Source organism: Tursiops truncatus, chromosome 11, assembly GCF_011762595.2.
Source record: "Tursiops truncatus isolate mTurTru1 chromosome 11, mTurTru1.mat.Y, whole genome shotgun sequence".
Taxonomy (NCBI): Eukaryota; Metazoa; Chordata; class Mammalia; order Artiodactyla; family Delphinidae; genus Tursiops; species Tursiops truncatus.
In genome coordinates, this window is record NC_047044.1 from 91401471 (window position 1) to 91418775 (window position 17305).

Genomic DNA, 17305 nt, shown 5'->3' on the forward strand with positions numbered 1-17305 from the left:
GCAAAAGAATTGATACGTGTATATGTATAACTGAATCACTTTGCTGTACACCTGAAACTACCATGACATTGTTAATAAATACTCCAATATAAAATAAAAACTTAAAAAAAAGAAGATGGAAAAAATTTAGAACTGTGTCTGGTACATAAAGTGTTATCAACACAGTTGCTTTTATTATTATTAAGTAGTAGTAGTATTGAAAGTTTTAAAAAATAATAACTTACATAGTCACAGATGGAGAGCAGTATGACAGGGAGAGTTACAGAACCCAACCTAATGACATTCAGTAACATCGTTTCCCCTTCTCTTACAGCTTAAGAACTTTAAGTAGAGATTGAGACACATACTTCCATTTGCCTATATCATCCCAGACAAAATTCCTATGGTCCAATGCTCTAAAAGCAAATCTAAAACAATTTCTCTCAAGACATTCAGATAGCACCTTACTAAATAGTAAGCTTAAATCTTTCTATGGAGCAATGGAAAGAATAAATAAACAATAAAATACATGAAGTAATTAATACTTTCAAAGATCCTTGGGTTAGCCATCAACAAAACGATTTAACTGTGGCTTACTTAAACTGAAAAATTTTACAAGCATCTCATGGACAGAAAAGTATTTTCCACAGCCTTAAAAGCAGAAACAATTTTTAAAACTATTTCAGGTTTGTTTGTACATGCTTACTTTTCTCAGGTCTTTCATCTTCATGTATCACTTGCTCTTCTTCCTCAGGTTTGCTGCCCTTTTCATTACTTTCTACTTCTTCTGTAACAAAAATAGAAAAGGAAATTTTCTTCCATCAGAATTTGTAACAGTTCATTATAATTTATACTTTTGGTGTAATTATCCAGTTGATAATATTTTAGGAAATCAGAGTCTCAAAATGTAAAATATTAGGAATAAAAAGGGAGCATGAACTGGTGGAAATAAGTGGACAAGTCTAGTTTTAAATGTTTCTGCAAGTTCATAATAAACTCTTAACATGGAAAAAAATTAAATAATATAGATTTTAAAACAAAGAATCTTAGTAATTTACTGTCATCAATAGATTAATAAAATGTGAAAACAACTACTATAAAGCATTCAGACTCCTTTACATTCAATTATTAAAACTAAAACAGTGGTTGTGGCAATTAAAAAAAATTATAAATTACTGGTGAACTCAGAACATCTAATATTTTGACCAGACAGGTTGAATCATTAGGTTATTTTAATGGTTACGGATAGGGAAAAGCTATCCTAAAGATAATAAAAGTTTTACTTAAAAGTAATAGCTACTTTGATACCAGTGCCAACAACTAACTTAGCTCGGTGCTTGACATTTATTAGTTCATATCCCCCCAAAAATCCTACACTATAAACAGTATTTTTGCCATCATATATATAGATGAGGAAAGTAACGTTCAGAAATGTTAAGTAATTTTCACAAAAGGCACATAAAATCTAACAACTAAAGAGTGCTACCAAAAAATATTGCTAAAAATAGCCATACAGTTGCATTGTTACAACAAATAAAATCCCAGAGGCACCGTAAATGGTCTTTGGTCAATCAATCTATAGCTCCTCAACTAACTTAATCATTTAGGGGAGAAGAACAAGTCACTAACATGTTTGGGTTTCTATTTTCCCCCTTACATCCCTGCAAGTGGCTCCCCTGCAGCTTCAATAAAGCATGCCGTATTTCATCATATTCTACAACCACAATTAAATAAACAATCATGGGTATATAGAACTATATAAAGATTTTGATATGGCATCTCTGCTCCAAACACCAGGGTTTTAATTTCAACAGCCCTGATGGTAGAAGCCAAGGTTAAAAAAACTTAAAAGAATTTTTAGGTGAAAATAGGCAGAGACTAGGATCATTGATGAACCTATTACAATGTTTTTCACATTAAGATAAACAATAAAGCTGTAAAACGTGAACACAGTAATACAAAAGGACATTTACACAGTACATATAGAGATCACTGAGACTATTTTTAAACTTTAACATAAATGAATATTAAAAAATTAACTTTCCATTTACCACCCTATGCTCATTAAGAAATTTTTTTAAGATCTCATCCCTCAACACCAGTTCAATGAAATGAAAGTTTGTTTTGCTCCCCTGTAGACTGCACACTCATTACATAGCATTTTTTCCTATATATACTTTTCCAAGTTTTCCTGCCTTTAATACTGAGGATGGTGACTCCTATAGTTTCCTAGTTTCCAGAAACACAGAGAAATTGGGTTGCTTAAGATGAAGGTTTACTTAGTCTTTATTTAGCAAACCACCCTTCTACCCAAAGAACAAAATTAGCCCTGGCTCCAATCAGGGTTACTTCAAGCCAGATCAGAAAACAGCAAAGCAAACTGGCCTGGTTTGGTCTGCCTCTTTTATGCATATGTTAGATCCCTCTCCGCCCACAGACATGTCAAGCTTAGCTCCCAATTCCTTCATTTTATTCAAACAACTCCTCTTATCATCAAATTCCCATTTTCCAGGTATGTTTAGAAGATATGACTGGATTCTCAATACTTAAAACACTTATTAGGAGTTTGAAATAGACAAACAGAATTAAAATTTAGCCTCGAGTTTTATATAATAAAGAAGTTGGGATTTTAAAAAATGGTACTAACAGAGTCTACAGAAGGGAGTAAGGCCCTATATTTCTTTAATTTTTTTGTTGTTCTTCACAAAGCCTGTAGAGAATCTAAGTGAACCTCCATCAACTCAGAATAATAATCAGAGGCTCAGGTACACAGTGTTTATATATATATATAATTTCAAGTAGTTTCTGGGACTCCTAAAACTCATCCAAATACTTGGGTTAAGACTGTCTTTTTTAGAATCTGTCTTCATTCAGTTTCTGCTATAATTCCTCCCATCTTGAGTATAGCCTCATATGTTGGCATACATTCACAAACAGTTCTATCTGTGGTATTCTTTCCTTTCAACCAGACTAGACAGTAAGCTCCTTAAGAGCAGGTACCAAACCTTGTAATTTTGGTAACCCTAAAAACTCTGGGGAAGAGCTGAGACAAAGTAGATATTTAATATCTTTCTAATGACTGTTATCTTTAATAAAATTCATTAAATGAAGGTGGAAAAACTGTATTGTAGAGGATTAGAAGACAGAATTTACATTAGGGGTTGGTTTCCCATTTTCAGAATTACATAGAACTTTATTCCAAGAAAATACAGACAAAACCGTTGCCCTGGATCAGGGGTTGGCAAACATTTTCTGTAAATGGCCAAAACGAAGTATTTTCGATCTTGTAGGCTCTAGGGTCTCTGACACACTACTCAATTCTGTCCTTATGGTGGGAATTGATGATAAACAATATGTAATATGTAAACGAATAGATGTGGCTATGTTCCAACAAACCTTTATTGACCAAAAACAGTTAAGGCCTATAGGTCACAGTTTGCCAATCCCCTGTCTTAGATTAATGGCTCTACGAGAATACTTAAAACAAAAAATTCCTACAGACTAACTGAAGACAATATATCCATCAGAAAAAATGGGCAAAGAAGAGGAAGAAGCAATTTATAGATAAGGAATACAAATGTAAGATTCTCAGCCTCACAAGAGGAATCAGAAAAATGTGGCATTACTGGCAATGTGACTTTTCCAGAAAATTTTTAAAAGCTTTATTTAACTAATACAAATCTCTAAATAGTATCTTCCACAGTAAGTTTCTGTGCTCCCTTTTAAAGCAAAATTTGGGGGGTAAGTTACATTTTATTATCTCCAATTCTTCTCCTCCCCTTCTCTCTGAAACTCAATTATCAACTAGGCTTTCAACTGCACTGCCCCCTGTCAAGGTCATAAATGATCTCCAGGTCATTAAATATTTCTCTTCCATCTTAACTGAACAAACGCCTGCATTTGATACACAAATAGAGTTACTCCTTCCTCCTCAAAACATTCTTTACTTGACTTCTAAGACAACAAAATCTCCTAATTTTCTTTCTAGCTGAAGTTTTTTCTTGGTCTCCTTTGCTGGTCCTTCCTCATATCTTCAACCTCTAAATACAGGACTGCCAAAGACCTCAGTTCTCGGATCTCCTGTCACTGAATTATACTCACTCTGAGGTGATTTCATCTCGTCACTCAACTTCGACTAATGTCTATATGGTATCTACCCCTAATTTTTTCTAGACAGTCCAAGCCTCTGCTCTAAAATCCAGACATATATCTAACTCAGGCAACAATCGTCATTTGAAACTGATCTTCCTCCCACACTCCCCTTTCCAAAACTTGCTTCATCTTTGATCTCACTCAACTCTGAAAAGAAAAATCTGCAACTTCTACAACAATGTACAGGAATACAAGATTCCATGAAGAAAATCCAAGTACGTAAGACACAGTTGAATATAAATGGGCTGAGATAATAAAGAATTTTAGCTGAACACATTAAATAGTGAAAACAAAATATCAATAAATTTTAATTATGTAAACCATGGCAATTCTACCACTATTAACCTAAAGCAAAATTAGACAGAAACCTTAAATTTTATTCCCATGCAATTATCCTCATTAGCATTTACGTTCATCTAATTTATCTTAAGGATCCAATGAAAGGGAAAAACAACCAGATATTTTTAAAATCTGAAATAATATTTGGAAGGAAATTATGTCAGAGCTTAGGGTAAAATCTTATTTACTTTGAAACAGATTTTTCTCCTCAAAAATATTAAGAAAAAACAATGTTTAAAAAATTTAAAAAGCCGAGTAGAAAAGAGCTCTCCCTCTCATTTCTACATAAGAAACAAAATGAGAAGGGCCAAAAGGGAAGAAAATAGAGAATGCAGTAGACTGAAAGCTAAGGAGAATCTCAATAGGGAGGAATTGTTATTAAGAGGTCATCTAAATATGAGAGAATAAAGACAAATAAAGGATGCCCCTGGATTTAACAACATGAGCATCAATGTCACTCCACTGAGAACAATTAGGAAAGAGGCTGGGAACGTGGAAATCACAATCCAATTAAGTTAAAGAGTAAACAGGAGAAGATGAAACTGTGCTAGCTTTGTTAACATAACTTGAAGAATGGCACTGAAGGAGAGGAAAGATGGAACAGTAGTAGAGGAGAGTATATGGTATGGAGAATACATGGAAGGTAACTAATACGTGTACCTCCTCTGGTGTTGTTTGAATGTTCCCAAAGAGAAACCTTTATTTTCCTAGACTTCTTAAACAGACTATGATTGTAAACATTTAATGAGTATCAGGTATTATACAGTATTAAGCAACAATATGACAGCGTCCTCAGGCCTACTAAGGAACATCTGCAATCGTTTTTTAGGTCTTTCATCTATCTTTGTAAACCTGAAATCGCTTTTCCATTTGTTTTCAGATACCTTTCATTATTTTTTGCTGCTGCTCATATCCATAACTGCTATATTTAAAACAAATTTGCTAAAGTGTCTGAAATAATAGAGGTTTATGTTTTCCTACTAGTACAGCACATAAATGTTAGTACTTAGAGGGAAAAGCCAGACTTATAATCCTGTGTTCTGAAAACATTAAAAATTATTCAAGAATAAAGAATCTGAAGAAAGTAATACCTCAACAGATGAACAACAGCAAGTATGACATGTAACAGATTCTACTACCATATAAACAGAACAGAGAACCGTTTAAGAACCAATGAAGAAACCATACTTCAACTTACAATACACAAAATCTCCTTTGGGTCAGGGGACAGAAAATAAAAGTTCAGTTACCAGCTAAGAAATTAAATCTATCACTAAACCTACTCTAACAGCATACAATCAAATAAAAGTCTAAAAGTAACCAAAAATAAACCGAACTCTGAATTTTCAAAGTATACAATAGGGATGGTTTAATATTCATCTTTCTGCATTTAACCACTGGGTGGGAGGGATGGTCTCCAATCTCCAAGATTCTGACATAAAGGTAAAATGTATAAACTCATTAAATAATTAAGCTTCAATTTGCCATGACTTTCTTATACACACTACCAAAAGATTTTTTTAAGGACTTACCCCAGTATTACTCTCTATATTCTTACTGAAAAATGAGTGAAGTTCTCCTTAAACATTGTTATTTATTATCTTTCCAAAATGTAAATTTCATCGTGTCATTCTTCTCTGCTTGAAATCATTCAATGGCTCCCCGGCGTTAGTATGTTTTAGCATTGTAAGCAAGGTCCTCCACAACACTCTTCTATTACCAATTAATTAATTCTACAAACATTTACTGAGCACTAACTGTGACCCAAGCATTTTTTTGGTCTGATTATGATGGCTCAAAGCAGGGGTGATAGCAGTGAAGATGGTATGAAGAGACTGCATTCTAGATCTGTTCTGAAAGTAGCACCAACAGGATTTCCTGACAGATTGGATATGGACTATGAATGAAAAAAATAAGAATGGCTCCAAGATTTTTGGCCTGAGCAAGTAGTATGGAGCTGCAATTAAGAGGGATTATCTTCCTTAAAACCCTATGTTACACAGAGAGTGAAAGGAAAGTGCTTCCCTGAATACATCTATATTCTCAAAGTTACTCTCCTCTAAACTCCCAGCATACCAATTTAACATTACTACTGTATTCACAACCATGTATTTAATGGCTTGCAATTTAATTCTTGTCAGAATCCTCAGGGCAAGTAATGAACTTTATCTTTAAATCCCCAAGCCAAGAAAAGCTTGGCCTTTCTATATATACAGGTTTAATAAATGAATGAATGCTCTTTGGAAGTGAAGTCATTTTTTAATAAGAAAACGTTTCTATCTCCAAAAGTAGGTATGACATATTGGGGGTGGGGGTGGGTGGGAGGGAATCCTCTGTGTCTTCTAGGCTTTTTTTTTCTTTGAACACACTAAAAACCAGATGTTGTTTTTCTTATTACAAGGTCACTCCACTCACAGGGCTCTAAGGCTAAGAGAATGTGACACGATGGGAACATAAAGGTATTCACACCAGTCTGAAAGTAACTGAGAAAGTTTCACAAAGTTTCAAACAAGTTTCACACATGTTTGAGTTTGACCATGAAAGCAAAGTAGGATTTTTCTCATTCGCTCTTTTTTCTCTAGTAATAATAAAAGAGATGGAAAAGACAGGCATTGACCAAATCATGAAGTTTATATAGCTTTTATATAAGGAGTTTGAAATTACCCTAAAAGTATTGGGTTGGCCAAAAAGTTTGTTCAATTCTAACTAAAAATAAAGGACAAGTATTTCATTTTCACCAAGAATTTTATTGAACAGTGTATTCACTAACCAAACTAACTTTTTGGCCAACCCAATAATAGTGATCTAATGAAAGAGAGGAACACAGTCAAATAAAAGAGATTTAAGTTATTGAGAGATCATTCAGAAAATGAGGGGAGTACGTTAGGTAGAATCAAGAAGGCTTAGGAAGCAAATGGATAAAGTCTTTATCAAACATATAATTAGACCTCTAGGTTTTTGGCTTCCAGCAATGGTGGTGCTATTCCCTGGACAAAGAATATTAAAAGAATCAGATTTCAACTGGAAAATTAATTGTAAAATGGAATTTGTTACACTTGAAGCAAATAAACTTGTAGGCTTTTAGATTCAAAGTTATTTGGTTGCTAAGTGATAGCATGAACAATTGCTAGGATTTTGATCAATTATGTACTGGAAATTGTTATATCATGGTGTTAAACTGGTCCATCTTATCTCTATTCCCAGTCTATAAGTCCCTTACGGGCAAGTGCAAAATTTTCTACTTATTTTATCTCCCTTCTCAGCACTTCACACAATGCTGCTCTCAGAGTGGTTCTCTGTAATTCTAAATTCTGTGAAGTTAAGAACCTGTGAAGTTAAGAGATCATTCTAGTCACCATCATTCTCAACTTTCTCTGTAACTAAAAGAAATTTAAACTTTAAGAGAATGTTTTACTAAGCAGTTTATCAAAGCTAATCAAAATCTTTAGAATTTAAATAATATGCTAACCTGGAGAGCATGTCTCATTTTGTGATACAACTTCAGACTCATCCTTTTCACCCGAAATATCCTCTTCATCAGAGAGGACCAAAAAGGCTTCTTTTGGCAAACTCTCACTACTTTCTTGTTTAGATGGTGAACCAAAAGAACCTTCCATCTTTTCTTCCAAATCTGGATTTGTCTCATCAATTGGAAGGAGAGAAGCTTTAGAAAAGCAAGTAAGTTCATCTTCAGCAGGTGCAAGCTTTTCCAAAATAGGAATGATTTCATCTGTCTCCATAGAATCTGTATTTTCTAAGACATTCTCATTTTTGTCATCTTTCATAACATTTTCACTAATGGTTTCTGCAAGGTCTGCAGAATTTTCTTCTTCAGTCTTTTCACTTTGGTCAATCTCAATACTGCTAGATATAGCTTCCTCTCCAAGAGCAGATTCTGTGATAGCATCTTCTTCTATCTTCTTTTCAGGAGACACATCTGAACAAATAATTGTATCATCTGTTTCTAGAGCTTCTGCATCAACATCAACATTACTATCAGCTTTATTTTTCTCATCAAATGGGAAAATTTGATCTAACTTTTCATCACCTCCATTTTTTTCAAGAAAATCATCACCTTTATTGCTACTAGGCTCTGTACTATCAGTTTCAGGAACTGGTTCACAGACTGGTACAGAATTTGGTTCGAAGGTGGGATCAAAGACTGACTCAGAAGTTGGTTCATCAGAAACTGGTTCATCGGAGGCTGGATCACCAGAGGCCGAATCACCAGAAGCTGGATCACCAGAAGCCAGATCACCAGAGCCTGGATCATCAGAGGCCAGTGATTCAAAAGCATGATCACCAGAGGCTGGATCATCAGATGCTGAATCACTGGAGACCAGTTCAGTGGAGACCGATTCACCAGGGACTGGTTCAACAGGGACTGGTTCATTGGAGACCAGTTCATCAGAGACTAGCTCACTGGAGACCGGTTCACTGGAGACCATTTCACTGGAGACCAGTTCACCAGAGGCAAGATCACCAGAGACAGGATCAACAGAAGCAGAATCACCAGAGGTGGGATCACCAGACGTTACTGCTTCAGAGGCCAAGTCTCCAGAGGCAGAATCTCCAGATACCAGACCTCTAGCAGCTAGTGCACCAGAGGCTGTATCAGCGGAAGATGGTTCAGCAGTCAGTTTAGAGGCTAGTTCAGGAGTTATATTATTAGAAGACACAGGTTCACACTTTAAATCATCATCCTGCTTGTTTTTTACATTAACGTTTAAGGTAGAGGGTGTTTCTTTCCATTCTGATTTACTTTTTTCGGAGTCAAAACAAAGCTCTTCAATGCCATTCACCTCGTCCTTGTCACTAATATAATCCATACTTTCCAAAGGCGAGGTTGGGTCCAAGTCTCCATTTTCATGGTTGCCATTTAACAGCTTGACATCAGTTTTCAACAGTTCTTCTTTGACCTTGTACACTGCTTCAAGTTGTTGACGATCACTCACTCGCATTGTTTTTCGAGCCTTAAAGACTTTTTTCTGAGGTTCTTCTATACTATCCATTTTGAATCTTTAAAAAGAGAAAGAGAAAGACAGAGTTTAACAATTGAAACCGAAGCCACCTAATTACAGACTTACTGCAAACTGATCTTATAAGCAAGCAGCCCTTTATGTAATTTTGAAATAATTACATATAGAAAGCATAATGATCCTTGCTGTGTGTTAATTTTCACATTTATTGAATTTATATAATATAAAATTGATAGCAGATACAGTTCACAGGAGATCAATTACTAGGCAGTATTAGGAAAAAAGTGACTAATTTCTAGTTTTCATTCTCAGTAAGCTAATGGATTCACAGAGTCCGGAGGAGATAGCATTAAAAAAAATACATGAAGTAAAAAAGTAGCTGTCAAAGGAAAGATAAAATTATAAGAGAATGAAAGCAGTAGGGGAATGGGAGAGAGGTATAGCGATAAGGGGAAAAAAAGCAGGGAGAATTAAGGAACATAAGGAAAGATTACATTTGCAACCAGGAATATCTAAATTAACAACTGTAAACACATTAATAAGAGGTTACTATCAAGAAAGTGAAAAGACACAATAGAAGGAAATACAGTCAACCCTTGAACAACAGAGGTTTGAACTTCATGGGTCCTCTTAAACTTGGAATTTTTTCAATAAATACATACTACAGTACTACCTGAACCACAGTTGGTTTAATCTGTGGATGTGAAGGGACAACTATAAAGTTATACGAGGATTTTCAACTGTGCGGAAGGTCGGCCCCCCTTAACCCCCACATTTTTCAAGGGTCAACTGTATTTACAAATCATACATTTGCAAATAATGTATCTGATAAGACACTTGCATCTGGAAAATATAGAATATAAAATATTGTTGCAGTTGAAAAGTAACAACAAAAAAACCAATTTTAAAATGGGCAAAGGACTTGAACAGACATTTCTCTAAAAGATACACAAATAGCCAATAAGCAAGAAACATGAAAAGATGCTTAACATCATTTAGTCACCAGACAAATGTAAATCAAAACCGAAATGAGACAACAGCTCACACACACCAGGATGGCTATATCAAAGAAAATAATGAATGTTGGCAAGAATGTGGGCAAATTGAAACTCTCCTGCAATGGCAATGGGATTGTAAAATGGTGCAACTGCTTTGGGAAAACAGTCTGGCAGGTCCTCAACATGCTAAACATTAATCATTAATTTTTAATCTTTCCCTTTTTTTGTAAGTGTATCCATGTAAAGCTATAAATTTCCCTCTAAGTGCTGTTTTAGCTGCATCTTACATTTTAATGTGTCATATTTTTCATTGTTGTTCTACTAAAATATTTTCTAATTTCCATTGTGATTTCTTCTTTCATCTGTGAGTTACTTAAAAGTATGTTTCTTTAAAAGGTAATACACTATGACCATGTGAAGCTCATTAAAAAAAATACAAGGTCAATTTCATATTAAAAAATTAAGCAATGTAGATTTACGAGTGAGACACGAAGCATTATAGCTTTATTATAGGCCCAACCAAGATGTCCACTTGATAAAAATACATTAGAGCCCTAAGCCCTAATTCCTCAAATTGTGACCTTATTTGAATCGGGTCTTTGCAGAGATAATCAAGTTAAAATAAGGTCTTTAGGGTGGGCCCTAATTCTGTATCATCAGTGGCCTTATAAAAAGGGGAAAATCTGGACACACACACACACACACACACACACACACACACACACACACGGGAGAACGCTGTGTGAAAAATGGAGTTAGCCACAAGCCACAGCTGGGAGAGAGGTGTGGAACAGACCCTTCCTTAGCTTCCTCAGTGGGGGCATGGCCCTGTCAACACCTTGATTTCAGACTTCTAACTTCCAGAAATGTAAGACAATACATTTCTGTTATTTAAGAAAAAACATTTTTTTCAAGCAGTGTGATTTACCACAAAAACAGAATATAGGATGAAAATAAACAACAGATCATCTCAACAGACACATAATATTCATTCATTTGACAAAATTCAACACTGACTCATAAACTCTCAGAAATCTAACAGAAGGAAACAACTCAAATCTAATAAAGATTATCTACAAAGAAAACTGCAGATATCATACTTAATGGTAAAATAAGATCAGAACTAAGATAAGGATATTCTCTATCATTGTTTCTGTGTTAACATCTGGTCAGTGTAGTAAGGCAAACAAAAGACTTGGTCCTAGAGAAAGACAATGTTGCCAGTCTATAGTGGAATAAAACAAACGTCCTTTAAGGACTAAGATATACAGAATCAAGAATATTAATTTTACATTGGATATTCACTTAACATCACCATTACCAGTAGGAATGATGTTAGGATATACTTGCTTTGGTTGGAGAAGGGAAAAAAGCAGCCTCGGAAGTCTGGGAACTTATCTAAGGCTCAAAGCTCACTGTTGTTATAAACTGATTTGATGCTTATAGCTAAATCATGTTGGACATAAAACGACTTCACCATTCAAATTAGACAAGGTCACTGTGCAACCCAGCATCCCGTAAAATACTAAACATCTCCCTCTCTGACTAAGTGATAGCTACACTTTTTTATCAATTGCAGCTTTATCCTCGCTGTAGTTTGTCATCCCTATAGATAACAGTTGCTGAGATACACAAGCATAGAATTGCCCCTGCTTTCTGATAGCACCTAATACAGAGTAAGGCTCTACTGCCTCAACCCCCACCCCCAAAACCCCAACTATACTATAACTGAATCTTTTACCAGGTTTTTTTCTAACATCCTCCTACTGATATGCCTCGCTGTTTCCCCATGGTGAACATTCTCTCTCACTGCAACAAATAATAAACCCAACTTGTTCAATTACAGGTGTGTTCTTGGTGTTCCACTGTTCCTCTAGCTGAAAGGCATAAAACTATGGCCCAGCCTATTTGCTGGAGGCCAATAAAGCCTGAGAACCAACTATTTTGTCACAGTACTTCTAGACTGTGGTATAAAATCTGCATTCATTCTCTTACTTTAAGCCAATTACTTATGTTTCTTGGTCTTTCTAGGTTTTTAATTTAAATTATGGAGCTGAGTGAAACAATTTACAGAAATTACCTTAAAATTGAGAAGAAACGTCAACGCAAAATTATCATAGGCACTATTTTAAGGGTTATTAACTGCAGCTAAAATTTAAACTTCAAAATTTTTCCCATCTACCATCCATTTGAAACTCACACTAACTGAAAAATTTTCTGCAAAGATACAATGCAAATTTTTTAGTCACTTTTCCTTGCTGACTCCAAACATACAAAAGGATTAAATTTACAGTACAAGGAGTATGGTTACCCTTTAAATATTTTCAAATACTGAACTGCAATTCTTTGGGACTTTGACCTCATAACAGCCACATTTCTCAACCATTATGCAGAAGTGGCAGTTATTGCCAGTTGCAGTAAAAGCAAACACTCCTCTTTTTAAAAAAAAGTATATTTTCATAATTTTTAGTAATCCCATTAAGAACATGAACTCTGCAAACAGAAACATGGATTTGAATTCTAGCTCTCCGATATACTATGTGACAGACGGCAAGTTACCTAGCCTTTCAATGTTTAGTTTCAGCCACCTTAAAAAGGGAATATCAGTACCTGACACAGAGGTTGTAATAATGATTAAATGAGATTCTATACATTAAGCACCTAGAAGGTAGTAAGCACTCAATAAATGTTATTATCATAATTGTCTATGTATATTCACAATGTCTTTAGGCATAAACTAGAGAATCCGAAACAAATTTCTCTTAAATACTTCTGGGATTTTTTGTATATGAATTAGAAAATCCAACACGCAAACATCACGTTCAGTGTTAATAGCCACCACCAAGTAACATTTAATAAAAATAAATGTTATCGAAGCAAGCTGGTTTTATCAACAAAACTGCCATTCAATTCCTTTAGTACACTAAAGGACTACCTATACAAAGAATTACAGAATAACTACCACCTATACCCACAAGGGTGCACACTACAGCCATTTACAAGATTTTTTATGGGTTCTAAGTATAATGAATAACAGACAAAGCAATAAGGAAGTAGCATGAACAACCGTAGCATGAACAACCAGTTCAAACTAGTTCAGCCATATCTATGCAAACCAATCAGCAGTTAAGTTTTTAAAAATCTATTTTGCATGAGCAATGTATATTTAAGAAAGATACACATTAGAGAAGGGTGTGTTTACCTGAAAACAAGTCTCCATGACTGTAGTACCGGAACAAAACATTTCTAAAGATCATTTTAAATACTATCATCTGGAACTGAGACGCCATTCACAAAACTATTTGACAAAAGAAATATTACTTTTTTAGGTGGCAACACTAGAATCATGAAGCTCTCACAAGACTGTAATTTATTTTCACAGGAAAAAGCATTTATATTTTACAGCAGAAAATGTCTGCCATATCTAGAAGTAAATGTGTAAAACGTGATGAACTACTTTCTCCTGAAAACATTTTTTCATGAGAAAGACAGTAAGAAAAAAGTGCTTTTAGGTCCTTACTCTATATATTCAGATTCAAGAACTCTAGGGAAATACTATCACTATAAAAAAAAAGAATCTTTTTCTACAGCATTAACAAGGATTTCACCTTTACTTAAGGAATTTATATTTAAATAACCAAGAAGGATGTGTTACCTGCAAATAAGTCTCTATGGCTTGGAATTTTTTTTTGAAATTTGTGTAAATTATTTTTAAGTAAAGCCCAATGAGCCTCTTCTTCTTTAAGTGAAACCATTATTTTCTATTCTGCTTCATCCCCCTCCACCCACTCCCTCCACACTCTTCTTTCTAGCAAAGAGATTATAGCTATGAAACAACAAAGAGAAGTATTACCAAAAGCTGCAATGTCTTAGCCTACAATCTGCCTGCTCAAAAAGCTCAAGAATTTAAGTGGCTATTCAAGAGCTGGTCACAAACTCAGCCAATCAGTAGCCAGCATTCTGATTCCTGCCCAGCAACAGGAGACAGACAATAAGGTCAGAAAAACATAGTTAAAACCTGGATTCACAACACTTCAGTGAGGTTCTTTGTCTGATAAAAGTAATCTAGAACATAATTGCAAAGAATTCTAAGTCCATAATATATATTAAATATATCATATAAATAAATTAAAATAAGATAAAAAGTATAAATCTTATTTATTTTCATTTAAAGAATGTTTCCAGAAATATAAATCCATTCCCTACCTGGGGAATCAGTCAAACATGGACAATGCATAACAAGAACATACTTTTCTACACAATGGGTTAGAATCTGCAAAATTCAAATGTAAATTTCTTTTTAAAATTCCATAGTCCTTAATGTTTATAAAACATTTATACTAAAAATCCAGCAAAACCTTAAATCCAAACAACTAACAAGATTATTTTCACACTCACCTACCTCTATTGTTACAGATTTCCAATTGCAAAAATTAATTGTGTTCTGGACCCAAAAAAGGTTTACTATGGATAGCATTATAAAGTGTTTTGTTGTCTACTGCACTGAACTGATTTAGTTTGATTCATCTAATGAAATTAAAATGTGATTCTTGATAACCTGTATTAAGTGTTGTAAGTACAATTACTACATTATTTTCTCCTTAACTGCCCTTGGCAGCAGGTTACAAAAAGGTTATGAGCTCTCCCCTTTTGAAGAAATAAAGCAAATGTGTATATTACATAGTAAATACTCATGTAAACTAAAGGCAAATTTTTCCTATATTACATCATTCTACAGTCCTTTAAATGTAAAATTATAAAATAAAAATAGGAAATCTGTCATCAGAATTTTTTTCTCAAATTTACTACCTATAAAATTTTCTTAGTAATAAACAAGTTTTTAAAATAAACCTCACGTTTTTCTCCTTCAATTACAGATAAACCCTGTAATTTTTCAAACACACCCAAGAGGGAGCTTGCTGCAGCCATACTCTTAGTTTATATAGTCTCCCCATAGGAAAAATAAATCAGCAGCTGCTTGAATGCTTCAGTCCTGTGAGAGAACTGAAATTCACTGCCTGATTGGCTCAAAGCCGTAGTTGCCTAAACCAATCAGACATCAGCATCACGTACCTTGCCCGGCAACAAGGGAAGCAGATGAGGGCAAGTGCTCTACCAAGAATCCAAACGGTGTGAAATTAAAGGTGAATGATGAAACTGACACATATTCGTAATATACCCCCAGATTCTTTGCTTCAATAACAGGTCTATGGTGGGGTTTTTCTGAGTAAATAAACAAGGATCTATACTACTGCTTTCCAAGAACTGCCTTAACTAACAATGTACCAGGACTGTTGGGTCAAAACGCGCGCACACACATAAACACTATGTTAATTCAAAGTATGGATACTTGATGAAGTGTATATAAAAATAAAACTTTAGCAAAAATTTTCAAAATGTTAAGCAAAGCTACTTAAGTGGACTTGACACTTCTATCTTTGACACAGTTACTCCAATTAAATTCATGCTGTTAACTGACATTAGTATAACATTATTCTGAATAATGGGATGCTGAAAATAATTTTTATTCAGATCTGAGTTTGTTAAATGGCTTAAATAAATATTAGTCAATAGGCTTGACTAATAATGGCTTACTCCTAAAGAATCACTTTATGCTGAGGATTCCTAGCCTCTGTAGAGGCTCTGCTACTGAGTTCTTTGAGAATCCCATTGTCAGTTGAGAGCTCTGTGATTTTACTTTGCACTCCTAAATTTTACTTGAGAATTCTGCAATAGTCCTGGCAATAAAACCATAAAGAATAATCAGTGTGTTGCACAGTAAACGTTAATAATCTGCGTATGTTTACTGCCCATTAATGAAGACTGGTGAAACTGCTAGTGCAGTGATTCGTCCTCTTGATACTTATCTGCTCAAATTTAGTATACAGACTTCCTAAATTTTTCTCTTAAATACTGGATATCTTGTCATCTCTGTCAATAATTATTTTTCTAAAACTGTAGTGAAACAAAATCACTACTTCTGTTAAAAATCCCGCGAAGATTTTCATCTTGTTTCCAAACTTCTCTCTCCCAGCCACTCACAAAGCACTGGCAATATTTACTTGAGGATCCAGAGTCCCTTATAGTTCACAATTCTTCATTTCTACTATGCTATGGTTCTTCTCTCACATGCATAAAAACACTGTCAATAGCTATCCTACCACACTTTAAAAAACATTAATAGGTGAAATCTGTTCCTTACCTAATACTCACAAATTCAGTAAAGTATTGAATGTTCATAATATTTGACACTACAAATAACCCCTTCTGCCTGTCATCAAGCTAATGATATAAAAATATGTAATGGAATATCCCCTAGGAAACAGGGAGTTTGCTTTACCAACAATTCCTTGGACAAAGCAGGAGCAAATCAATATTGGTTATGCACATCAAACCAGAATGGTCACTACAGTCTAACTTGTTGCATTCACTGATATTGATCTTTTGAGAAATTCTAAGGTAGTCTACATGAAAAAATGCAAGATACCTTAAAATCACTTCTCCAAGTACATTCTGGGGATCATTCTGTTATACAGGCAAAGTCAAATTAATTGACCTGATCCAACAAATGCAATTTTAGAACACACTTACCAAATTACACCCCCTTAGAAAATTAGCCAGTTATCCATCAGAGCCCTACCCACTAGCTTATCTCACTCACCAAATTCCACCAGCAATGAGTAAAGTTACAGAAGGCCATGTATTTTATTTCCTCAGGAATTTAAGAACCACTTGTCCAAAATTTTTCACACTTTACCTGGGTGAATTACAACACCCAGAATGATTTAGGACAAGCTGAATGATGTAAATCCTTCAAATGCCAGGAAATAGCTTTTACTTTTCTTATTGACCCAACCT

The 17305-nt window shown here is 34.6% G+C and overlaps 1 protein-coding gene across 3 annotated transcripts in view; it reads right to left on the reverse strand.

Moving 5' to 3' along the window:
* ATF7IP (activating transcription factor 7 interacting protein) overlaps window positions 1-17305 on the reverse strand; it is a 127629-nt gene that overhangs the window by 68381 nt on the left and 41943 nt on the right. For 2 of the 3 annotated variants that reach the window (XM_019937285.3, XM_033867019.2), the window contains exons 2-3: window positions 7940-9489; window positions 686-766 (exon numbers count right to left, since the gene is read on the reverse strand). In XM_019937285.3, the coding sequence (XP_019792844.2) occupies window positions 686-766; window positions 7940-9482 (1624 nt within the window). In that variant the 5' untranslated portion in view covers window positions 9483-9489. Of the gene's footprint in view, window positions 1-685; window positions 767-7939; window positions 9490-13649; window positions 13729-17305 lie in introns of those variants that run through there. The other variant, XM_019937293.3, reaches the window with a different exon arrangement.